This window comes from Petaurus breviceps, unplaced genomic scaffold, assembly GCF_028583685.1.
Source record: "Petaurus breviceps papuanus isolate PSGF00001 unplaced genomic scaffold, PetGlider_PUasm1.0 567, whole genome shotgun sequence".
Lineage (NCBI taxonomy): Eukaryota > Metazoa > Chordata > Mammalia > Diprotodontia > Petauridae > Petaurus > Petaurus breviceps.
Window position 1 is genome coordinate 7,804,355 of NW_027186383.1, and position 22,567 is coordinate 7,826,921.

The 22,567-nt window shown below is 46.9% G+C and overlaps 2 protein-coding genes across 2 annotated transcripts in view; both read right to left on the reverse strand.

Moving 5' to 3' along the window:
• LOC138173249 (zinc finger protein 585A-like) overlaps nucleotides 1-10,713 on the reverse strand; it is a 40,788-nt gene extending 30,075 nt beyond the window's left edge. The window contains 3 exon segments of the mRNA XM_069103212.1: nucleotides 669-2,822; nucleotides 5,275-5,370; nucleotides 9,953-10,713. Of these exon segments, the coding sequence (XP_068959313.1) occupies nucleotides 669-2,822; nucleotides 5,275-5,370; nucleotides 9,953-10,046 (2,344 nt within the window). The 5' untranslated portion in view covers nucleotides 10,047-10,713.
• Nucleotides 10,714-14,598: 3,885 nt separating this feature from the next.
• LOC138173252 (zinc finger protein 665-like) overlaps nucleotides 14,599-22,567 on the reverse strand; it is a 10,044-nt gene continuing 2,075 nt past the window's right edge. The window contains exons 2-5 of the mRNA XM_069103214.1: nucleotides 22,480-22,553; nucleotides 22,160-22,279; nucleotides 21,604-21,705; nucleotides 14,599-17,753 (exon numbers count right to left, since the gene is read on the reverse strand). Of these exons, the coding sequence (XP_068959315.1) occupies nucleotides 15,754-17,753; nucleotides 21,604-21,705; nucleotides 22,160-22,279; nucleotides 22,480-22,513 (2,256 nt within the window). The 5' untranslated portion in view covers nucleotides 22,514-22,553 and the 3' untranslated portion in view covers nucleotides 14,599-15,753. The remainder of the gene's footprint in view (nucleotides 17,754-21,603; nucleotides 21,706-22,159; nucleotides 22,280-22,479; nucleotides 22,554-22,567) is intronic.

Consider the following 22,567-nt stretch of genomic DNA (forward strand, 5'->3'; position numbering starts at 1 on the left):
AGAAGCGTAACAATAAACTTCTACAGCTCTCACTCCAATTAAGCCTGAGACCTTGAATTCTTTCCAGACGCTATTGCAGGTTTTCTGGTCTCAGATAACATCAGAATTCCTGCTGGACCTGTTGGGATTCCGTCCCTCATCACCCTTACCCCTCACTCTCTTCTCAGGCCCCTGACGTCACTCATTACTCGACACTACTCTCTCCAGTTACCAGTAATCGCTTGTCACGGTAAATGGCCTCTTCACCTTCTTTGATCTCTCTTTAGCGTTTGATACCGCTGGCCCATCTCCTCCTGGCTATTCTATCATCTCCCGGTTTTCGTGACATTGTTCTCCCAGCTTCTCTTCTTACGGGCACAACTGCTTCTTCTCAGTTTCCTTTGCTGGTCCATTTTCCATGTCCTGACCACTAACCGTGTGTGTGCCCTCAGACTCTATCCTGTTTCACTCTACACTGTGTTGCTTAGTGATCTCAATGGTGTAGACTCTTCCATTCATTATAATCATAGGATTTTTCTCGAATATAAGTTTTCTACGTGTAATAAGACTTGCCTTCCATCTGAAGCCTTTTCCACTTTCACTACAAAGACCTCTTCTTCATATAAATTCTTTTGAGAACTTTGATGACTTTTAAATGTAATTGCTGAAGACCTTCCCCACATTCATACATTATAAGGCTTTCTCTCCAGTATGAGTCTTCTGATGAATAATAAGGCTTGTTTTCCAGCTGAAGGCTTTCCCACATTCATTACATGCAAAGGGCTTCTCTCCAGTATGAGTTCTCTGATGGCCAATAAGAGTTCCACTCTGGCTGAAACCTTTCCTACATTCATTACATTCAAAGGATTTCTCCCCAGTATGAGTTCTCTGATGGGTAATAAGATCTGCTCTCCTTCTAAACCGTTTCCCACATTCATTACATACAAAGGGTTTTAGTTTAGTATGTTTTTTCTGATGTATAATAAGCTTTCCTCTCTTGTAGAAGACTTTTCCACATTGATCACATTCAAAGGGTTTCTCCCCAGAATGAGTTCTCTGATGGGTAATAAGGTCTGTCTTCCACCTGAAATGTTTCCCACATTCACTGCATTCAAAGGTTTTCACTCCAATATGAATTCCTGGATACCTTTTGAGCACTTCATTCTCACTGAAGGCTTTTCCACATTCACTACTTTCAAAGGATCTCTCTCTAGTATGAGCTCTCTGATGATACATGAGGTATGCTCTCTGGCTAAAACCTTTCCCACATACATTACATTCAAAAGATTTCTCTCCAGTATGTGTTCTTTGAAGTATATTAAGTTTTCTCATATTGCTGAAAGTTTCCCCACATTCATTACATTCAAAGGGTTTTAGTCCAGTGTGTCTTTTTTGATGTATAATTTTTCTCTTCTTTCCAAATGCTTTCCCACATTCACTACAAGCAAAGGGTTTCTCTCCAGTATGAGTTCTCTGATGATAAATGAGGCATGCCCTCTGGCTAAAGGCCTTTCTACATTCACTACATTCAAAAGCCTTCTCTCCAGTGTGAGTTCTCTGATGGCTATTAAGGTCTGCTCTCCTTCTGAACCCTTTACCACATTCATTACAAACAAAAGGTTTTCCTCCAGTATGAATTCTCTTATGATAAATTAAGTCTGCTCTCTGTCTGAAATCTTTTCCACATTCATTACACACAAAGGGTTTAAGTTTAGTATGTGTCTTCCGATGCATAATAAGCCTTCCTCTCTTGTTGAAGGCTTTTTTACATTCATCACATTCAAAGAGTTTGAATATAGTTTGAATTACCTGATGTCTATTAAGACTTCCCCTTGTACTGAAGGCTTTCCCACATTCACTACATCCAAAGGGTTTCACTCCAGTATGAGTTCTCTGATGCCTAACAAGGTTGGCCCTCTGGCTAAAGCCTTTTCCACACTGATTACATTCAAAGAGTTTTTCTCCAGTATGAATCCTCTGATGTCTATTCAAGGCTTTCCTTAATATTGAAAGCTTTCCCTCACTGATTACATACAAAAGGTTTTTCTCCTGTATGGATTCCCCATGTCTGTTCAGGCTTCCCCTTATACTGAAGGTTTTCCCACATTCATTGCATTCAAAAGGTTTCACTCCCCTATGAATTATCTGATGAGAAATGAGGGATCCCCTGAGGCTGAATTCTTTCCCACATTTGTTACATTTGAAGGGTTTCACCATGCCATTAACTCTCTTAGGTTTAATCAACCTTCCCTGGTGGCTGTAGGCTTTATTCCTTTTATAAAGCTTCTTTCTAGGAAGAATTCTCTGGTTTCCAATAAAATCTGATTTTCTGCCAAAGGCTACTTCACATTCATTGTCTTCATCTAACTTTTCTCTGGCATGTTCTCTATAAAATTTAATTAGGTCTGAGTGATAACTGAAGGGTTTTCTGACTTTGCTATACCTGAAAAAGTTCTTCCCTAAGGAGAATGCATTACAAGTAATGAGGTCCGAGAAATCTGTGATGCTCTTTCCAATAGTGTTACATTTATGAAGACATTTGCTCACAGTCCCTCTCCAGAGTGCAGAGACCGATGGCAGACTAACACTTCTCTCGCGTGTATTGCGTTGAGGTGTGCTTGTTTTATTTAAATTCATTCTGTAAGTGATTGTCACTTGTCTGGACTGTGTCTCCTGGCTGTCCTTGTGCTTGTCTGAATGAATTTCCCATTCCCCAGAGTCTCTCATGTTGAAATACTGTGCATTTTTACTTGGCATTCTTCTCTTCGATAAGGTTGTCACATAAACATCCCAAGTCAGGCAAGAGTCCTTGGTTTCAAACCTGGTGTCTTCACTAAGGGAATCTGGAAGAGACAAACAGAAAAAAATGTCCCTAATAACTGTCTGTTGTGCTGAGAGAGAGGACCCTTCTTTAGACCACAGTCTAGTTCAGTCTCTTTTGGTAATGAGAATGGTACTCAGTTTGGACCAGGTAGAGCAAACAGGTGTATGTATACCCAGGAGGTCAAAGCCAGAGGGAAAGGTTCCACATACACTAAATTATTCCTAAGAGCATTTCACGTGTAAGGAAAGAATTAGAAACAAAGCAGATATCCATCAATTTAAATGGCTTAACAAATCATGGTACATAAATGTCATGCACTATTATTACTTCATATTAAGTTGTGATGAACATAAATAACTCCGAAAAGATTTACATGAACTGTTATAGCATGAAATAAGCCAGAAAAACACTATACAAACTGAAAACAGCAGCTAGGTGGTGCAGTGGGTAGAATAGCTGGCCCTGGAGCCAGGAGGATGTTGTGTTAGGAGGCATCATCCAAAAATATGCCAAAGGAAAAAAAGAGCAAGAAAACAAAACGGCCACTTGACGAGGCCTACAAATAGCTGAAGAAAGAGGGAGACCAAAAGGGAAAGGAAAAAGGGAAAGACACACCCAACTGACTGCAGAATTCCAGAGGAGAGCAAAGAGAGAAGATTTTCCCTTCAAGAAAATTAGAGATAACCAAAGCAATGTTTCATGCAAAAATGGGCATAATAGACAAATATGGTAAGGATTTAACAGAAGTAGAAGAGATTAAGAAGAGGTGGCAAGAATACACAAAAGTACTATACAAGAAAGATCTTAACATCGCAATCACCACAAGGGTGTGATTTTTGATCTAGAGGCAGACGTCCTAGAGAATGAAGTCAGGTGGGCCTCAGGAAGCAAGGCTAACAATGAGGCTGGTGGAGGTGGCGGAACTCCAGCTGAGCTACTGAAAATCTAAAAGACATGCTGTTGAAGTGCTGCACTCAGTATGGCAGCAAACTTGGAAAACACACAGTGGCCAATGGAATAGAAAAGACCATTTTACCCACCTACTGCACTCATTTCACAGGCCAGCAGAGTTATACTTAAGATTCTGCAAGCGGGGCTTTAGCAACATGTGAACCAGGAATTACAAGAAGGGCAGGCTGGTTTCTGAAGAGGCAGAGGAACTAGAGGCCAAACTGCCAACATTAGCTGGATTATGGAGAAAACAAGGGAGTTCCAGAAAAACATCTCCTTCCGCTTCACTGACTCCAGTAAAGCCTTTGAGTGTGTGGGTCACAGCAAAATGTGCCAAGTCCTCAAAGCAAGGGATGACCAGGTCCTCTTGTCTCCTGAGGAATCTGTACACAGTCCAAGAAGCAACAGGTACACCCAAACATGGAACAACTGACTGGGAAAGGAGCATGTCAAGGCTGTATATTGTCACCTATTTATTTATGTATATGCAAAGGACATCATGCAAAAGGCCAGGCTTGATGAATCAAATGCTGCAGTCAAGGCTGCCAGGAGAAATATCAGCAATCTCAGCTATGTAGATGATAGCACTCTCATGGCAGAAAGTGGAGAGGAATCAAGAAGCCTCCTGATGATGGTGAAAGAGAAGAGTGTCACAGCCGGCTTGCAGATTAACATAAAAACCCCTAAGATCTTGGCAACTGTTCCCATCACTTCCTAGCAAACAGAGGGAGAAGAAATGGAAGCAGTGCCAGATTCTGTCCTCTTGGGCTCAAAGTTCACTGCAGACAGCGAACGCAGCCACGAAATTAAAGGACACTTGCCCCTCGGAAGGAAAGCTCTGGCAAATCTGGACAGCAGACTAAAAAGCAGAGCCGTCGCCTGGCCAGAAAGGTCTGCATAGTGAAAGCTGTGGTTTTTCCAGTAGCCATGTATGGCTGTGAAAGCTGGGCTATAAGGAAAGCTGAGCACCACAGAATCAATGCTTTCTAATTGTGGGGCTGGAGAAGACTTTGAGAGTCCCTTGGACAGCAAGGGGATCAAATCAGTCAACACTTAAAGAAATTAGTTCAGATTGTTCACTGGAAGGTCAAATACTGAAGCTGAAGCTTAAATACTTTGGCCACATTATGAGAAGATGGGACGCATTGGAAAAGACCCTGATGTTGGGAAAGACTGAAGGCCAAAGGAAAAGGGGACAGCAGAGGACGAGATAAAGAGATGGCGACATGAGCTTGGGGGAGATAGTAGAGGACAGAAGGGCCTGGAGCACTGTGGTCCACGGGGTCATGAAGAGTCAGACATGACTGAACCACCACAAGAACGATGGAAGCTAGGAGGAAATGATGTGACGTTCCACAACGGCTCGAGCTGGGAAAGGGCTCAGTCTTCGAGAAGGCAATGGAGTAGTAAAAATTGGAGAAAACCGCTGCTTCCTTTGAGCTAGTGATGCCACCGCCAAGGCGCAGCAACCTAAGTGACACATGCAGTGACTCCCATGTGTCCGTCTGTCACTCACTCACCTGAACGGGAGCCTTTGAAGCCTCCTTCCTCGGGCCGCCGTGGTGCTTTTCCTGTCTCCAACAGGGAGACCACATCCAGCCTGGAAACAGGAATCCCTACACAAAGGGAAAGAAATCAGACAGTGCAGAGGACAGAAAGCTAAAAACTCAGTTCTGTTCAGGGGAAATGAAAGATCTCTTCAGAACACTCTGCTCTGGATTCCCAGGGGGCAGCGGTCACAATTTTAGGCCTAACTTGCTGTCCACACCTACTGTCTGTCCCATATATATATACATATAAATCTGTCTCTACAGATAGATTTACAGATATGTGTATGTGCGTGTACACACACACACACACACACACACACACGGGTGGACAAGTGCTCTAAGCTGTCCATTCAAATGCACGTCATCCTAACTGAGGCAAGATCAACCAATGGACCAACACTGACCACCTACTGTGAGCAAGGCTCTGTGCTAAGTGCACATGTCCCAAAAGAGAGTCCCCGCTGTCGAGGATCTCAGTTTAGAGAGCCTTTTCCTCCACCTGATCACTCCTGGGCCCGGCTGCTTGTGCCAGCTCTTCTCAGAGCTCACAGATCTCTTCCCAAAGGCTCCTCCATGCTCCAAGGCTCCATTCAGCCAGCAAACCCCCCCCCCCCAAACAGGGACAAGTGGCAGACCACCCCAGCCCAGATTACGCCTCTCAACTCGGGCTCTGCCCTGGATTTCCCTGTCTTTGCACTTTTTGTAAGCAGACATGGAGAGCAGGCTGGATGGCTCCTTCAGGGACACCAAGCTTCCCTGGGAACAAAGTTTCCACTTTTTAATACCAATATTCTGCCAGTACTGGGTTGTTGTCTGGCAGTCAGACACAGCATGAAACAGTCTCTGAAGAAAGAAATGAAATGGATATCCCATGGAGAGCAAAGGAGAGATGTATGGGAGGAGTGAGAGGACCCCAGCATGTGGCCAAGGAGAAGCTTTAAAGAAGAAAAGGCATCTGGTGGAGCAGTGAATGGAGCAATGAGACTGATGAAGGAAGGAAGGCCTGAATCCAAATTCCACTCCGGACATTCACCAACTCTAGTGTGATCTTGGGCAAGTCACTTAATTTGTTTGCCACAGTTTCCTCCACTGTAAAGTGGGGCTCGACAGCACCTCCCTCTCAGTGATGTTGGCAGGATGAGAACAGATGAGGTTTTAAGGTGCTTAGCACAGGGCCTGGCCCAGAGTGGGTATGTCAGAAAATGCCTGTTCTCAGCAAGGAAGAGTGCTGCTAGGAGAAGAGATGAGTTGGTCAGAAGGTGAGACAGCCAGAGTACTTGACTGGGCCCCTCACAATGTGAGGAAAGAGAGAAGAAGGCCGCACATTCCAAGGATTCCTTACAGCAAACACGTGGGAAGACGAGGACAAGGATGCCAAGGGTGGTCAGGCAGAGAGGGGTTAAATCAGCATGGCTGAACAGCTTCAGATCACTGATCCAGGTGACTAGGAGGGCAGCGCCAGGCCTGCAGTCAGCAAGACTCTTCTTTGTGAATTTAGATCTGGCCTCAGACACTTACAAATTGTGCAATCCTGGGCAAGTCACTTTACCCTGTTAGCCTCAGTTTCCAGGAGGAGGAAACGTAGACCCTCTGCTGTATCTTTGCCCAGAAAATCGGAAACAGGGTCATGAAGAGTCAGACATGACTGAACAACAAAGAAGTTGACTCTCAGAGCATGATTCTGCTGGCCCCCAGAGTACTCAAGGGGAGCCGCGGGTCATAAAACTGGACAGGGAACTTGGAGCCAGGGTGGTCAGGGCTTCAATCCTCAGGGGATTTTTTCTCTAAATGTAGAGGCAATGTGGAGTCATCTGGGAAGTGGTAAGGTCAGACCTGTGACCTATGGTCTCGGGTGGATTATTTTTAATCAAACAATTACTAAGTATTTATTTGCAGGCAAAGAGCCATGCTGGGGATGATACAAGTGTGGTTGAAATATGGTCCCTGATGGCCGCAGGGGGGCTTTCAGTTTAGAGGGAGTCAAATCCTTGCAAAGGAGAGTTTCAGACAGAGTTCTCAGGGAACATGGGCAGGGAAGGCTTAGTCTGGGTCTCTTAATTCCCCTGGGAATTTATCTAGAACCTTAAACCTGAAGGTTTATGGAACTGGGAAGCTGTAGCCTTGAGGCCAGAGCTCTAAAAGATTGCCATTTGTACAAAGCAAACCCGGGAATGTACAAAGAAACTATTGACCATAAAGAATATGGAATGCTCTCAAAGTAATAGAAGTCTTGAATATTCTTGTACCACAAGCCAAAACTCAGCCCAGAATTTTAGACTGCCCATCACTTCCCCCAAGGAAGCCTGCCAAGACGCCCCAGTGTCCTGGGGGCAACTGTGCTTACAAGAGACAAGGCTCCTGTAGGTCTCCAATGTCACATCCCTGTACAGGGCCCTCTGGGCAGGCTCCAGACATCTCCACTCCTCCAAGGTGAAGTCCACAGCCACATCCCTGAAGGTCACCGATTCCTGAATTAAACACATTTCTGTTTAGGCAGGGCCATTCCCTCCAAATATTTCTGGATTCCCTACTAATGATGCATCTCAATTTCTACCAGACCAAGCTGGCCTCTAGATGTGTCCTGGATTCCCCATGCTTTAGAGCTGGGCTCCCACAGGAGATTCCCCCTCCTGAGAGGTCTTTAAGCAAAGGCCAGAAGGTCCCTTGAAGAATGTCATTCTGTGTGGATTCCTTTCCTGTATGTGCTGGAAAAGATTTGTTCTATGAAGTCTGGATTCAGTCAAAGGGCTGCACTTGAGGACCTAATGGACCACAGTTCCCTAGCCCTAGACCACTAGACAGCGGCTGAAGTCCCAATCAACCCTGACAAATTCTCTCCCTAAGAAAAGCAGGCATTTTCAAGCAAACCACAGAAAGGAAACAGCACCTGCCTCACAATTCTGTAGAGCACTAGAAACATCCAAGCTCCACAAGCAAAATTAGCTGAATTGCAGGAATCATTCATTATAATGATGTCCCAATGCTGTAACGCCCTACAAATTGGAAAGCCAAGGAGAAGCTAGAGTGACTGATCCTCTCCTGCCCAGCTATTCTCCGGGCCTCATCAGGGGCTCCAGAAACACGGCCCAGGCCTCTCTGGGCTCCTTCCTCCCTCTGACCGGAGCTGCTCCCAGCCCCTCACCTTAAGGAGGGTGCCTAGGGCTCCATCATCACCCTCCACTGGCCCCCACCAGGAACTCGGCAGGCTGCAAGGCCTGGTGCCTTCGTCTTCCCAGGGCACTGAGGGAGTTAAAAAGAAAAGCAGAGAAGCTGAGGAAGGGATGGACTGGGCATGTTCTAAGGGTTTTAAGAGAGAAGAGAGATGGCAAGATAAAAGGAGAACACAAGCACAAAGCAATGATGAGACCGGGGAGCCAGGCCTGGAAAGGAAATAAAGGAGGGGAAAAGGAAAGAACTCCGACCTGAGGGGTCATCTTTGCCTGGGACAGCTCGGGAAGGGGGCGCAGACTGTGGCCCATGAAGGGAATGTAAGGAAATACAAAAGAGAATTTCAGAGCGTGCCGGGACAGAGAATCGAGGATTTGTCCGACACCCACAACAGGAGAAGCCTGAAGATCTCTGATCAATAAGCGGGCCAGGCGAGGCTCCAGAGGGCGGCCTGGGACCAGGGGGGGGGGGCGGCGCCCCAACCGGGGACGACAGCGCCCCCCCACAACGGTGATGCCCCAAACACTGGCGTCCAGGAAACCTTCCCGAGGCCCAAGAGAACGGAGGGGGTTTGGGAGGCAGCACAGAAGGGCAGGACCGTCTGTCAAGTTTGGGGGGTGGTCACTGCGACTTTTTAGAGAAAGAGGAGGCACGGAATGAACTGCAGATTCAGGGTTGGCTGCAGAATTCTCTTCTCGTGGGGTGTTTAAGTTCAGAATAAAACATTATTTTCAGAATATCGAGTCTCCCCTGCGTCTTGTCCGATTTCAGTGCCCCCACTTCCTCCGCGGATCCTCCTAGGACCCCAACTCAGGCCCTTTCGTCGTCCTGGAGCATCTCGCTCTAGGGGTCCCGGGCCGGCCCCGTCTTCCCATCACCTCCATCCTCTTCTCACCCCTTCCCATCCTTATCACCTGCGCGCGTGTACCCACGGATCACACACGCGCGTGCACCCCGAAAGCAGTAAAGTGCAAGCTCATTAGGACCAAGAGGTGCTTCCTTCCTATCTCTGCACCCCCAGTCCTCGGCACACAGGAGGGGCTTCATAAATGAGCCGGAGGAAAGAAGCAGCTCGGGCTGCAGGAGCCCGGTGCGAGACCCTCCCGCGACATTCCGGGAGGGCTGCGGGGCAGGACCCGTGGGACGGGACCCCCGGGGGGGGCAGCCCCAGACTCACCCGGGGCCTGGCCGGGTCCATCCGGCGGCTCTGCCCCACAGCACGCGCCGCTCCCCACCCGCTCCCCCGGCTCGGAGCTCAGGCCGGCCGGGAGGAGCTGGTCCGGGGCAGAGCAAGTGAGGAGGGACCGAGTGCTGGGGCCGCGGCTGCTGGAGCGCCCGCAGAGACCGGCTGTCTGCATCCCGCCCTCTTCCCCCCGCCCCCCGCGGACCGCCCCTCCCCCAGGACTGGCTCATCTCCCCTCAGACCCTCAACCTCCGCCCACTCGGGCCTTCGTCCTTAGAGACCCCCCTCCTTACTTACCCCCTCTCCCTTTTTCATCCCAATTCCTCAGAGCCTTGTTCTCACGCCCCACCACGTGGTCCCCACGCTGGAGCCTCACAGAAACAACCAGCATTTATTAGGCGCCTGCTGTGTGCCGGGCACTGACCTAGGCCTTGCCCCCAGGGGGCTCCCAACAAGCCAACCAGGGAGAACAGCTGGGGAAACAGCAGGCTCCTGGGGCCTCCCCCTACCCCTGCAAACCCACGGCGCCCCGGTTGCATGATCACTTATGGAGCGCCTGCCGTATACCGGCAGGCCTGCGGGGGTGGAGTTGGCTGCTGTTCAGTTCTGAGGCAAACAGGGAAGTGACTCGCCCAGGGTCACACAGCTAGGAAGCGGCAGGCAGCATCTGAACTCGTGGGTAAACTGAGGCAGGGGGTGTTCCGGGTTACACAGAGGGGCTACAGGTACAGAGGATTTCAAGGCAGGGTCCGACTGCACTTATGAAGCGCCTACTGTGTGCCCGGCGCAGAAGAAGGCCATGGCCTGCCCCTGCCCGCGGAGAGCTTGCCGGAAACGCGCCGTCGGCACAGTCAGGAGGGAGGGAACAAGGGGAGACCTGGCAAAGGAAGGCTTCCAGGGGAGCAGGGCGAGGGCGTGCCCCGTGTGGGGCCCGGCCAAGGTCCTCGGCTGGAGGAGCCCGTGGGCAGGGCGGAGGACCCATGAGGGCGAGGGGGTGTGTGTGAGGTGAAAATCCGGCCGTTCGTGAGCACAAGCGCCCACTTACAGGCACTGCCCCCCCCCCCCCCGGGGGCCCCCCAAGCGGCTCATGCGCCGTCCCTTCGGGGGGGGGGGGGGCGCGTGGCGCGAGCAAGGAGTATGCGCCTGGGCGGGGCCGCGCGTGCGCACTGCCTTTCTTTGCACTTTCTTGCCACACTGAGTCAGCCTCTCGGCGTGGTACCGGGAGCCCACAGCTGGAAATCGGGTCTGCCCGCAACGTAAACGTAAACGACCCGGTCACTCTGATCCCTCTGAAGTGTCTCCCACGATGCACCGCGCTTTGCGTCAACCCACCGGGATCGAGCTAAAGGGCCGAGCTGCAGGTGCGCACCTGGGCTACTGCATTCTGGGAGATGAAGTCCGGGAGGGGGCGGGGCCGCCCGTGCCGAACGCTCAGCCGCAGCCCCGCTCCTGCAGACGGGCTCCCGGGGCTCGGCCGCTGCGCATTCTGGGAGATGAAGTCCGAGAGGGGGCGGGGCCGCCCGTGCCGGACGCTCAGCCGCAGCCCCGCTCCTGCAGACGGGCTCCCAGGCTCGGCCGCTGCGCATTCTGGGAGATGAAGTCCGAGAAGGAAGCGGGGGCCGCCCGTGCCGGACGCTCAGCCGCAGCCCTGCTCCTTCAGACGGGCTCCCGGGCTCAGCCGCTGCGCATTCTGGGAGATGAAGTCCGGGAGGGGGCGGGGGCCGCCCGTGCCGGACTCTCAACCGCAGCCCCGCTCCTTCAGACGGGCTCCCGGGGCTCGGCCGCTGCGCATTCTGGGAGATGAAGTCCGAGAGGGGGCGGGGGCCGCCCGTGCCGGACGCTCAGCCGCAGCCCCGCTCCTGCAGACGGGCTCCCGGGGCTCGGACCTTGTCCGCCAGGGCCCGGCTGCCCCATAAGCCTGCCCGGACGCGGGCGCTGGAGCGGTGAAAGGGCTTGTCCCGCTTAGCCCGGGCTCGGGAGGTGGAGAAACCCGCAGGAGCCGTCACCGATCCGCTCTCCAACCCGACCACGCCCGCAGCGGCCCCGAGCAGGCGCGGGTGGGAGGGCCAGTGACCTCGCGGTGCCGTCCGTCTCGGAGTGAGGAGCGTTGTCCCGGCTGGAGCGCAAAAGCGCAGGCTGTGTGCTGGTCACCCGTGGGGAAGGAGGGGACGGAGCACAAGCGATCGTTTGGCGGTTTCCCAGGGGACGCCTGGAATCCCCCCCCCGTACAGCAATTGTGGAGTCACGGATCTGGGGTCCGGACACCTCCCCCGGAGTCCAGGCCTAGAGCGCTAGAGCAAACAGCTTCTCCAGGGCACAACTTTCCTGGAGTAAGGGGGTCCCTCCCAGAACAGGGTGGAGGGTCACTGGGTAATGGGGACAGGCGAGAGTCATGTTCTGAGTACAGGGTGGAGGGACGCTGCTTGGTCAGCAAAACAGAACAGGGTGGTCTCTTCTTAAGAAAAACTTCAGATAACCGTGTACCATAACCGCGGGACTGACCCTTGTACAGCGTGATAATATACAGAATGCTAATTCAGGGAGAAGGGGGTAGGGGACTCCACCTAGGGCAGTGCCCAGGACTGTGCCTTAAGCTGTTTCAGGCTATTACAGGGTATAGGATAGAGACAGATCGGGAGATGGGTGATTTGGGTTTGGGCACAACAACACTAAAGTGTTAGGAAAATCATTGTCCATACAGAGGAATTTTGTGAAGTGATTATTTTCATTCCAGTCTGCTAAGATCTTAAGTGTGGGGATGAGGGACACTAATGGAAAAGACCCGTGTTCTTTCCTCAGTGTCCCACCATGGAAGCTGAAAATCTTTCATCTGGGAAGTCTTGTCTCTTACATTAATTATTTTATTTCTACATCATTTCCTTTCCAAAACCTTCTCTCCCCTGGAATTTATCCCTTGGAAAAAGAAAAGAAAAAGTTCAGTTTTCTTGTTTTATTATTAACTTCACAAATAGCAACATGAACATTTCACATACAAAAAAACAGGATTGTACATGACACTGAATCTCTACTATATATTAGGCTGTTTAAAAAAAAGTATATATTAAATTTAATGCAACTATACTAACATTGCCCTCATTCAGCCCCTTTTTGAACTTCCTGTTGTCTTCTTCAAAGCATTTAACAACATTTGAAGCTTTTTTCTCCCCTTTTTGTGTCACTATCTCTACCCATTCATTCCCCCCACCCCTGCAAATAAAAGTTCTCCCTTGTAACAAATAGGAACAGTCAGGGAGACAAATTCACATTGGCTAGGTCTCTACGCCATCACTAAAAATGAGTACTTCAGCAAGATGATCCAATGAAACAATCCAATCTGTTAGTAAACAGCCATAATACATTCTTCCTCAAAGGAAAGCAGTATCCTTCCTCATTCCCCAGTTATGCTGGGTTACTACAATTCCATAGGAGTTTTATAGTAATTGGCTTGGGAGTCAGAAGCTTACAATACTACCTGAAATAATCAGACTTTGACAACACTCGCAATCACTGGCAACAACAATCACAATCACTTGTGCCAGTATATCTTAAGTGAAACAAATCAAAGATTGTCACACCTATTCCTGTCACCCAACTCTGGTTCTGTACCCTAGGGGCAATGGTCATGACCCCCCAGAGACTCGACTGCAGAATTGTACTGTGGGAAAGCACTAATCGATTGTTTGTAATCCACCTTCTGCCATCCTTCCCCACCGGTGCTTTTACTACAGCTAGGAGAACATTCCTCACTCTGAAAATGATCCATTAAACTACTTCATTACTAGCACTCCTCTAGGCCTGCTCTGTGTGGCTCCAAGCTTTCTCAGGTTAGAGGCTGACTCGGTAAAAATTCTGTTAACAATAGCATACAGTTAGGTTTTTCTGTTCTTTCCATTTACCTGGTAGACCTTGTGTATGTTGGGTTCCTAGTTCTACTTACTTTGTGTCAGTTCACATCAGGCTTTCGACATATCTTTGAATTCTTCAGATTCATAATTTCTTCCAGCACAGAAACATTCCATTATATTCATGTGTCCGGGTTTGTTTAACCATTCCCCATTCAGCAGGCATCCACTTGGCAATACCTCTTCTAGATGATGGCGCTCCATTCAAAATGAGTTGATAGATATTGTCAGATGTACAATACAGTGCTTGCTCACAGAAGGTTTGTACACAAGAATGGCCTTCAAAGATTCTTCTCCTGTAGGAGTTCTGTAATACTATGTGAGCATCCACCCTCAGGCATCCATTTCAGCAAAGGCTTTCCCACATGCGTTACATTTAGAATGGTTTTGTCTAAGAGGAGTTGTCTGATGAATACCAAGGTTGTCCTGAAGCCTTTCTTATTCATTATTCAAAGAATTTCTATTTAAATCAAATGAGATGTTTGTCAGAGTTTAACACAGTAAGTGTTGGCTGGCACACAGCAGGTGCTTAATAATAATGCTTATTACCTTCCATTTCCCTAGTATTCTCAATAATCTACTTTCAGGGGTGGCTACGTGGTGCAGTGAATAGAGCACTTGCCCTGGAGTCAGGAGGACCTGAGTTTACATCTGGCTTCAGACACTTAACGCAAAAACTAGCCATGTGACCTTGGGCAAGTCACTTAACTCCAACTGCTCCCCCCCCAAAAAAAAGCAAAAAAAAATCTACTTTCACTGAAGGGTCTCTCCCATTCATTGTAGGCAAAGCTTTGATTTTAAATCAATAAGAATTCTCTGAGGGATAATAAGGAATCCTCCCCAACTGAGACCTATCCCGTGTTCATGAAAAGAAAACAGTTTTTCTCTAGTATAAATTGCTAATGGGAGGTGCGTCTTCTCCAGGTAGCAAACAACTGGAAGCAAAGCAGATAACCATGGATGGGGGAATGGCTAAACAGGTTATGGCCCATAAATGTAATGGAATATTAAGGGGCTGTAAGAAATGATGGCTATGAGAAATAGAGAAGTATGAGAAGATCTGTATGAACTGATACAAGGTAAAGCCAGGTAAACAACATAGCTGTGACCACAAGAAAGTAAATGGAAACTAGAAGTCTAAACTAAATGTTATGAAATTATTACAGTGCTTGGCCTTGAAGAAGAAATATGAAAAGGAAATCGATTCTTTACAGTTAGTTAGGTGACTCTAAGTGTGCAACACCGTGTTTAATGTCAGACTGTTCAGGGTATTGTTTCATTTTACTGGATCATTTTTCCTTTTGTATGTTTTTTTCATATGTTTTCTTTTGATGGCCTTCTGGGAAGTGGTCAGGAGAAGTTGACATTTTGGGAAATGCAGAAAAACCAAAGCTAGCAATAAAAAAATTATTAAAAAAAAAAGATGGTGTCTCCTCCAGCTGTAACCTTTCTCATATTCATCATATTTAAGTTTACTACATTATGAATTTTCTGATGTCTAATAAGGTGCTCCCTCTGTCTTAAGACTTTCTTAATCATATTAAAAGAGATTCTTCCCAGTATGCATTCTCTGATGGGTAATAAGTTTTGCCGCTTAGGGGCAGCTAGGTGGCGCAGTGAGTAAAGTGCTGGCCCCAGAGTCAGGAGGACCTGAGTTTGGCTCCTGCCTCAGACACTTAACACAAAAAAAAACTAGCCATGTAACCTTTGGCAAGTTACTTAACCCCAATTGCCCTCCAAAAAGTAAAAAAAAAAATAGTTTTGCCTCTTGCCTTACTACATATATGACACAAAGAGGCTTCCTCTCCAGGATGAGTTCTCTGGAGAGTAATAATTTTTGACATCCTTTTGAGGCCTTTTTCACATTCATTACATGGAAAGTATTTCTGATGCTCAATAAGATGTCCTCTCTAAGAAAAGGCTTTCCCACATTCATTAGGATCCAAAGGGCTCATCTCTAGTATGAATTCTTGTATGTCTTTTGATCACTTTCCAGGGGGAAGAAAAGCTTTCCTATATTCATTACATAAGAGTTTTACTTGAGTATATATTTACTGATGTCTTCTGATAGTCCTTGAAATGCCAAGGCCTATCCTAATAAAGTTTCTTATGTTAATTATATTAAAAGTGCTTCTGTCTAGTATAAGTTATCTGATAGCTTCTGAGTATTTTACTCTCATCAAAGGCTTGGCCACTTTAATTATACTTAAAGGGTTTCTCTCCAACATGAGTTTTCTGATGGGTAGTAAGGCTTGCCCGCTGGGTAAAAGCTTTCCCACATTCATTACATTCGAAGGGTTTCTCTCCAGTATGAGTTCTCTGATGGGTAATAAGGTTTCCCCTCTCCCCAAATCCTTTCCCACATTCATTACATGCAAAGGGTTTTTCTCCAGTGTGAGTTCTCTGATGGGTAAGAAGGCTTGCCCTCCAACTGAAACCTTTCCCACATTCACTACATTTAAAGGGTTTATCTCCAGTATGAATCCCTTGATGATAGATGAGGTGTCCTTTCTGGCTGAAGCCTTTCCCACATTCATTACATTCATAGGGCTTCTCTCCAGTATGAATTCTCAGATGTCTGTTAAGGCTTCCCCTGCTACTGAAGGCTTTCTCACATTCATTACATTCAAAGGGTTTTTCTCCAGTGTGAATTCTCTCATGATGAATGAGGAGTCCCCTCTGGCTAAAGGCTTTTCCACATTCATCACATTCAAAGGGTTTCTCTTCAGCATTGAATATCTGATGTTTATTAAGGTTTCCCTTATTCCTGAAGGTCTTTGAATATTCAGTACCTTTGAAAGGCTTCTTTCCAGCATGAGTTCTCTGATGATGAATAAGGATTCCCCTCCGGCTAAAGGCTTTTCCACATTCGTAACATTTAAAGGGTTTCTCTCCAGTATGATTTCTCTGATGATCAATAAGGGATCCCCTGTGCCTGAAGGTTTTCCCACATTCCTGACACTCAAAAGGTTTCTCTCCAGTATGAGTTCTTTGATGTCTATTAAGGCTTCCCCTATCTTTGAAGGCTTTCCTACATTCATGACACTCAAATGGTTTCTCTCCAGTATGAGTTCTCTGATGGGTAATGAGGTTTCCCCTTTCACTGAAAGCTTTCCCACATTCCTTACATGCAAAGGGCTTCTCTCCAGTATGAGTTCTCTGATGTGCAATAAGGTTTCCCCTTCGGCTGAAGTCTTTCCCGCATTCATTACATTTAAAGGGCTTCTCTCCAGTATGAACTCCTTGATGATTAATGAGATGCCCCCTCTGGCTGAAGTTCTTCCCACACTGATTGCATTTAAAATGTTTCTCTCCACTATGAATTCCCTGATGATTAGTAAGGTGTCCCCTCTGGCTGAAGGCTTTCCCACACTCAGTACATTCAAAGGGTTTCTCTCCACTATGAATTCTTTTATGTCTATTAAGTCTTCCCCTTATACTGAAAGATTTCCCACATTCATTACACTTAAAGGGTTTCTCTGTAATATGAGTTCTCTGATGTATAATAAGGTTTGACACCAGACTAAAGTCTTTGCCACATTCATTACATTCAAAGTGTTTTCCTCTGGACTTAATTCTCTTATATTTAGGCAAGATTCCAATAGTTTCCCCATATTTATTGCAATTATAATATTTCTTTCCAATACAAATTGTCTTATGTTCAGTAAGATTTGATCTTTTGCCAAAGGTGGTCCTGTTCTCAGTGTGTGTGTACAGTCTTTCTCCAGCATGTATTTTATGAAATTTAATTAGATCTGAGTGGTAACTAAAGGGTTTCTTGTCCTTTGTATACTCAGAGAGGTTCTTCCCTGAGGAGGAAGTATTGCATGTAAATAGACTGGAAGAATCCTTTACGCTTTTTCCAAGTTTCTTATATTTATGGAGACTTTTCCCCATCATGCCTTTCTTTAGTGCACGAAAGCCTGACCCCAAATGCAAACTTCTCCCCAATGTGTTACCATGAAGAACACACACTTTATTAGGAGTTTTGCTATGAGCAGTTGTTACCAGTCTGTATTCTTTCTCCTGGTTATCCTTCTGTTTCTCTACAATGACTTCACATCTCTTTGTTTCTCTCTTCTTTGAATGCTGAGAACTATCCTTTGGTAGAGTTTTTTTATTCAACGCTCCCATATAAATGCCTTGTATCAGACTCGAATTCTTTCTTTCAAACCTGTCCTCTTCAGCAAAGGAATCTGAAAGAAACAAACAAAAAACTGTCACTCACCACCATTTGGTGTACCGAGGGAAAGGAATCCTCATTAGTGGAAGTTCAAGTTTCTGTCTCTTTTGTAAAAAAGAATGATGCTCAACTTGGGCCAGGGAGAACAGTGTCATCAGGAAGTGACTCTAGAATGGGTGAGATCATATTGTGTGCTCTGTTTAGTTCTCAGGTGCCCCATTACATGAAGGGCTCTGATGAGCAGCAAAGCATTCACAGGAGCGTGGCCAGTAGTCATGGGCCTTGGAGCCATCTGACAGAAGGATCAGCAGAAAGAAGTGGGGAGGTTTAGCTTGGAGAAGACTTTTTTTTTTACTAGACCTGTAATTCCACTGGTGTAGGGAGGCCCAGTGAACAACTTCCTAGCACCTTTTTGTTCTGCAACTTACAGTCAAAGAATTGCCTGAAACACTAAGATGTTGAATAACTTGCTCTGAGTCACACAGTCAGCATGTACTGGGGCAGGATGGGAACTCAAGTCCTTCAGATTCTAAGCTCTCTGTCACGTAATGTCACCTCTCTTAAAAGACTTACGGAGAATATAATATCTGGCCTCAATTATTTGAAGGGTCTCCACATGGCAGAGATATTACACTTTGTCTGCTTGGTTCCAAATGCCAGATTTGGGAGCAATGATAAAAGTTGCAAAGAGGAAAATTTAGACCTGATTTAAGGAAAAACTTCCAAACAATGAGAGCTTTCCCAAAGTGGGATGGCCTGCTCTGGAAAATAACTGTTACTGGAGGTCTTTCAAGTACGAGCTGGATGGCTCCTTACTACTTATTATAACTGTTATAGGGAGGTCTTTTGTCATCAGCTAACCATTAAAATAGATAGTCCTGAGCTCCCCTCCAACTCTGTAATTCTTTGACATATCTAAAGTAATGTAGCTTTCTCAATTTTAAAGAGTGGATATTTTTTAATATACTCAAGAAATAGAATTATGGGAAAAGATCTGATTACATAAAAATGAAAAAAATATAGAAGAAAAAAGTAATTAAAAATCATAATAAACATCTTAAAATCATTTCTGTAGAGAAAAAAAGAGCTCAAGCTATGGATTTGATATTAGGAGATAATGGGACAATGGTCACAAGCTTTTTCAATCATCTCCAGTCAACCGAACCCTTGTGATTCAGAGAGGAAAGCAGCATGAGGGCAGGAAATTGAAATTGATTTTTTAGCACGTTTTTTCCATCCCCTTTTCTGTTTGAAGAAATAAAGCCCTGGGGACACCTGCCCCTGTCTGGAAATATGAGACCAAACAATAAAAAATGAGTTTTTGACCATGGGACAGATGAGAATTGAATGGAATGAGTCAGCAGGCAAAAGAGAGGACAGCTGGCATCTCTCCTGAGCATTCCCTGCAGCTGTGGGCCAGGCCTGACTCAGGCTGAGGATCTGAATGAAATCTAACGATCAAAAGAAGTTCACTAACAACAGCATGAAAAGGACACTTGGCAGGGACAGAGGACAAGTTCCCTCATCAGACACAGGTCTGGTTATCAGAGTGTACTGAGTCTGAAAGGTCTGTTGACTTGCATGGAAATATTCATCAGAAGTCTGAGGGGCACCAACTACGTGTGGGCTGGGCTTTTTATGACCTAGCTGACCAGGAAGCTGAGGCAACAGCTCAAACCAGTCTCCTGGACTGACATGTTGGGCTGGCTTCTGTCTAAATGGCAATGACCCTGATAGACACCACGCCTACTACAGTCAACTTCCTCTGAGCAGCCCAGCTGGCCAAATGATGTGGCTGAAAAAAACTGTTCTCCTCCCATGCCAGGGCTAGACTTACTACCTACAGCACTCCTCCTCCCCCAGATGATTGAGGTCTGCCCAAGGAGCTGGCTGCCTTCCCTGGCCATCTCCTGAAGCAGGGAGACTCACTAAACAGCACCCCCTAGTGGAATGGCAAGAGTGTTTTCGTTTTGATGAAGACAGCTAATTAACTAGCAAAGGAGAGAGACTGGCCGAGACCCCAGCATCCTGCAGGGAGCAATGGAAATGAGATGCCCGACAGAAAGCAGGCGTAGTGGAGAGAAGCACAGTGACAACGCTGGAAGATGGCCGGGGCCTGGCAGCATCAGAAGCATGAGCTCTATACCCACATGTATGGCTTGGTCATGCATGTAGCCTGCATGTATGCCTGTTCACAGGGTGTTCTTCCCCGTGTGGAGATGCCACGTACATGGCTCCTCTTCGAGCTACTCTCCCCAGTGACCCTGTATTTCTGCTCTGGTGTTACGGGAGAAAGTGCTACTGTCTTTGTACTATCATATTTTATGGCTCTTAGAGATGTTTTATTTGAATTTTTACATTTATTGGAGAATCTGAATAGTTTTCCTTGTGGCTTTTGATTATTTGTATTCCTTTTTGTAAAAAAAAAAAATCATTACTATCTTTTTAGAAATCAATTTTTTAAATTGCTGTGACCTTCATTTTGTTATGGGAATGGGAATCTAAGATCTTCCCTGCCCCTAGGCCCTTTGATAGGCTTAAGTGATTCTGAGAACCTTCCTTGAACTCTGCCCCCTGATAGGCTGAATGTGGTCTCATGGAGCCTGTGGGGGGAGGTTTGGTTTTCAGGAATGCTCACACCTTGATACTTTGTGATTGGGCAGTGGGTCAAGAAGGCTGTGACATTCTCTGACCCAGGAGAAAACTATATAAATCCTGATGTGAGGTTCTGCTGTGGGGCTCACTTTGGGAAGAGTTGTGTGATTTGACCAGACGAGACTCTGGGCAGCTGTCGAGCGCCGTTCCCCACCCCCCCTTTGAAAAAAATCCAGATGTTGGTGCTTCCCTCTCTGATAACTGACTAGGTATGGATGTAATGGTCAGACAGCTGGAAGCCTGTCTGCTGATCTGTTTCTCTGTCTTCTTGTACCCTCTGTATTCTCTGAAGTTCGGGGTGCTGACATTTTCCCCCTGAACTAGGTAAATGACATATGTTTGATTAAGGCAAGATTTTTAACCCATTGTGAGTTGCTTTCCTTTAGGAAAATAGATCTAAGAACCTGTGTTGGCAGCCACCCTGGGTATGCTAGGGTGCTTGCTGCTACACATTTTCACATATATCCCTTACCCTTCCCTTTCCCTGTAACAAAGAATTGAAAAAAAAAAGACCCAGATTTCACACCACATATACCCCAAGGAAAATAAAGAAAGAAGGGAAGGCGCCAGACCCACCAAAATATGGATATCAGTGTTTTCTGTACTAGCAAAAACTGTAAACAAAGAAGATTTCCATTAAATGGGGAACAGCTAACAAATCAATAGTAATTGAATCTAATCAGCTTCTTTTGCATCATAACACAGAATGAGCTTGATAAACTTGGGAAAGTATGGAAAGGCCTTTTGGCAGAGGTAGGAGGCATATGTCAAACATACCAGTACTTTTAGACTTGCTTGAAATATTGGTTAATTTTTGGAAAAGGATTCTTTTTTAAAAAAATTCTTTGTTACAAGGCAGCAGGGGAAGAGAAGGGGAAGGGATGGATGTGAAAACGAAGTTCACAACAATTTAAAAAACTGATTTTTAAAAAGATAGTAATGATATTTTTTTTACAAAAAGGAATACAAATAATCAAAAGCCACAAGGAAAACTATTCAGACTCTCCTATAAATATAAAATTAATTAAAAAGCATTATAAAGTTCTATGCTAGGAGAGCTCTAGATAAAAAGGCACAAGATTACACAACCACCAGAACAAGGGAACGGGCAATCTTCCGGAAAAGCAATTGACATTCTGCAGCACAGCCTGCTCACACCTGGGGTCTAGGAGCACCATTATAAATGTGCCCAATTCTCCATCACTCACCTGGCCAGGTGTCCCTGGGGACTCTTTCCTGGGGCCCAGATAGGGCTCCTCCTCTCTCTAACAGGAAGATGAAGTCCGGTTTGGAAACGGGAACACTTACACCTATGGAGAGAAAGGATAATGTGGTAGGGTAGAGAAAGCAAGGTAAGAATTCCATTTTATTTGTGGAAAATCAGGCAGCTAAAGAAGCAAGGAGAATGGCACAAAGGATCTCTGAATCACCCTCCAGGATGCCAGGGGATCCTGGGTCACGACTCTGTTATCCATCCATACTCTCCATCCCAGATCTGCATGGGATCCGAAGGTAGCATGTGCATCCAAAGGCATGTCATGGGTGAAGGCCAGTGTCATGGGAAGAGTGTAAGGCATAAGGAGACCAGAAAGTGAGGACAGAGCCCCATTATGGAGGAAGATGCTGCGTTTGACCCCAGAGACCACAGGGAGCCACTTCAGTTTATGGGGCCCCGGCTTGTGGTCAGACCCGACTTGAGGAAGATTCTTTTGTTGGCAGAGAAGAGGATGGGCTGGACTGGGGGTGATGAGTGAGGACACCAACCAGAAGGCTGCTGTGATGAAGGACCAAAGAAGGGCAGGTTGGAAGGATCCTGGACGGATTCCATGCACTGATACAGAAGCAGCTGAGCAGACCCGGCAAAACAAGGCAGTCTGGACGGCACTGTGAAGGAAAGCTCTGGGAAAGGCTCAAGGAAGAGCTCGCTCTGAGCTGTCACCGTCTCTGCACGAGGGGTGAAGGAGCGGAAAGATGGGGGGGGGAGAGGAGGGGAGCAGGGCGCAGCCAGGGGGCTGAAGGAGGGGGCTTCCCAGGCGGGGCTGCGCTGCCGGGCCTGGGCGGGAGGGGCCGCACTCGGGGCTTACCCAGGGCCACGAGGTTCTGGTAGGTCTCCAGCATCACGTCCCGGTACAGCGCCCTCTGCGCCGGCTGCAGCCTCCTCCACTCCTCCCT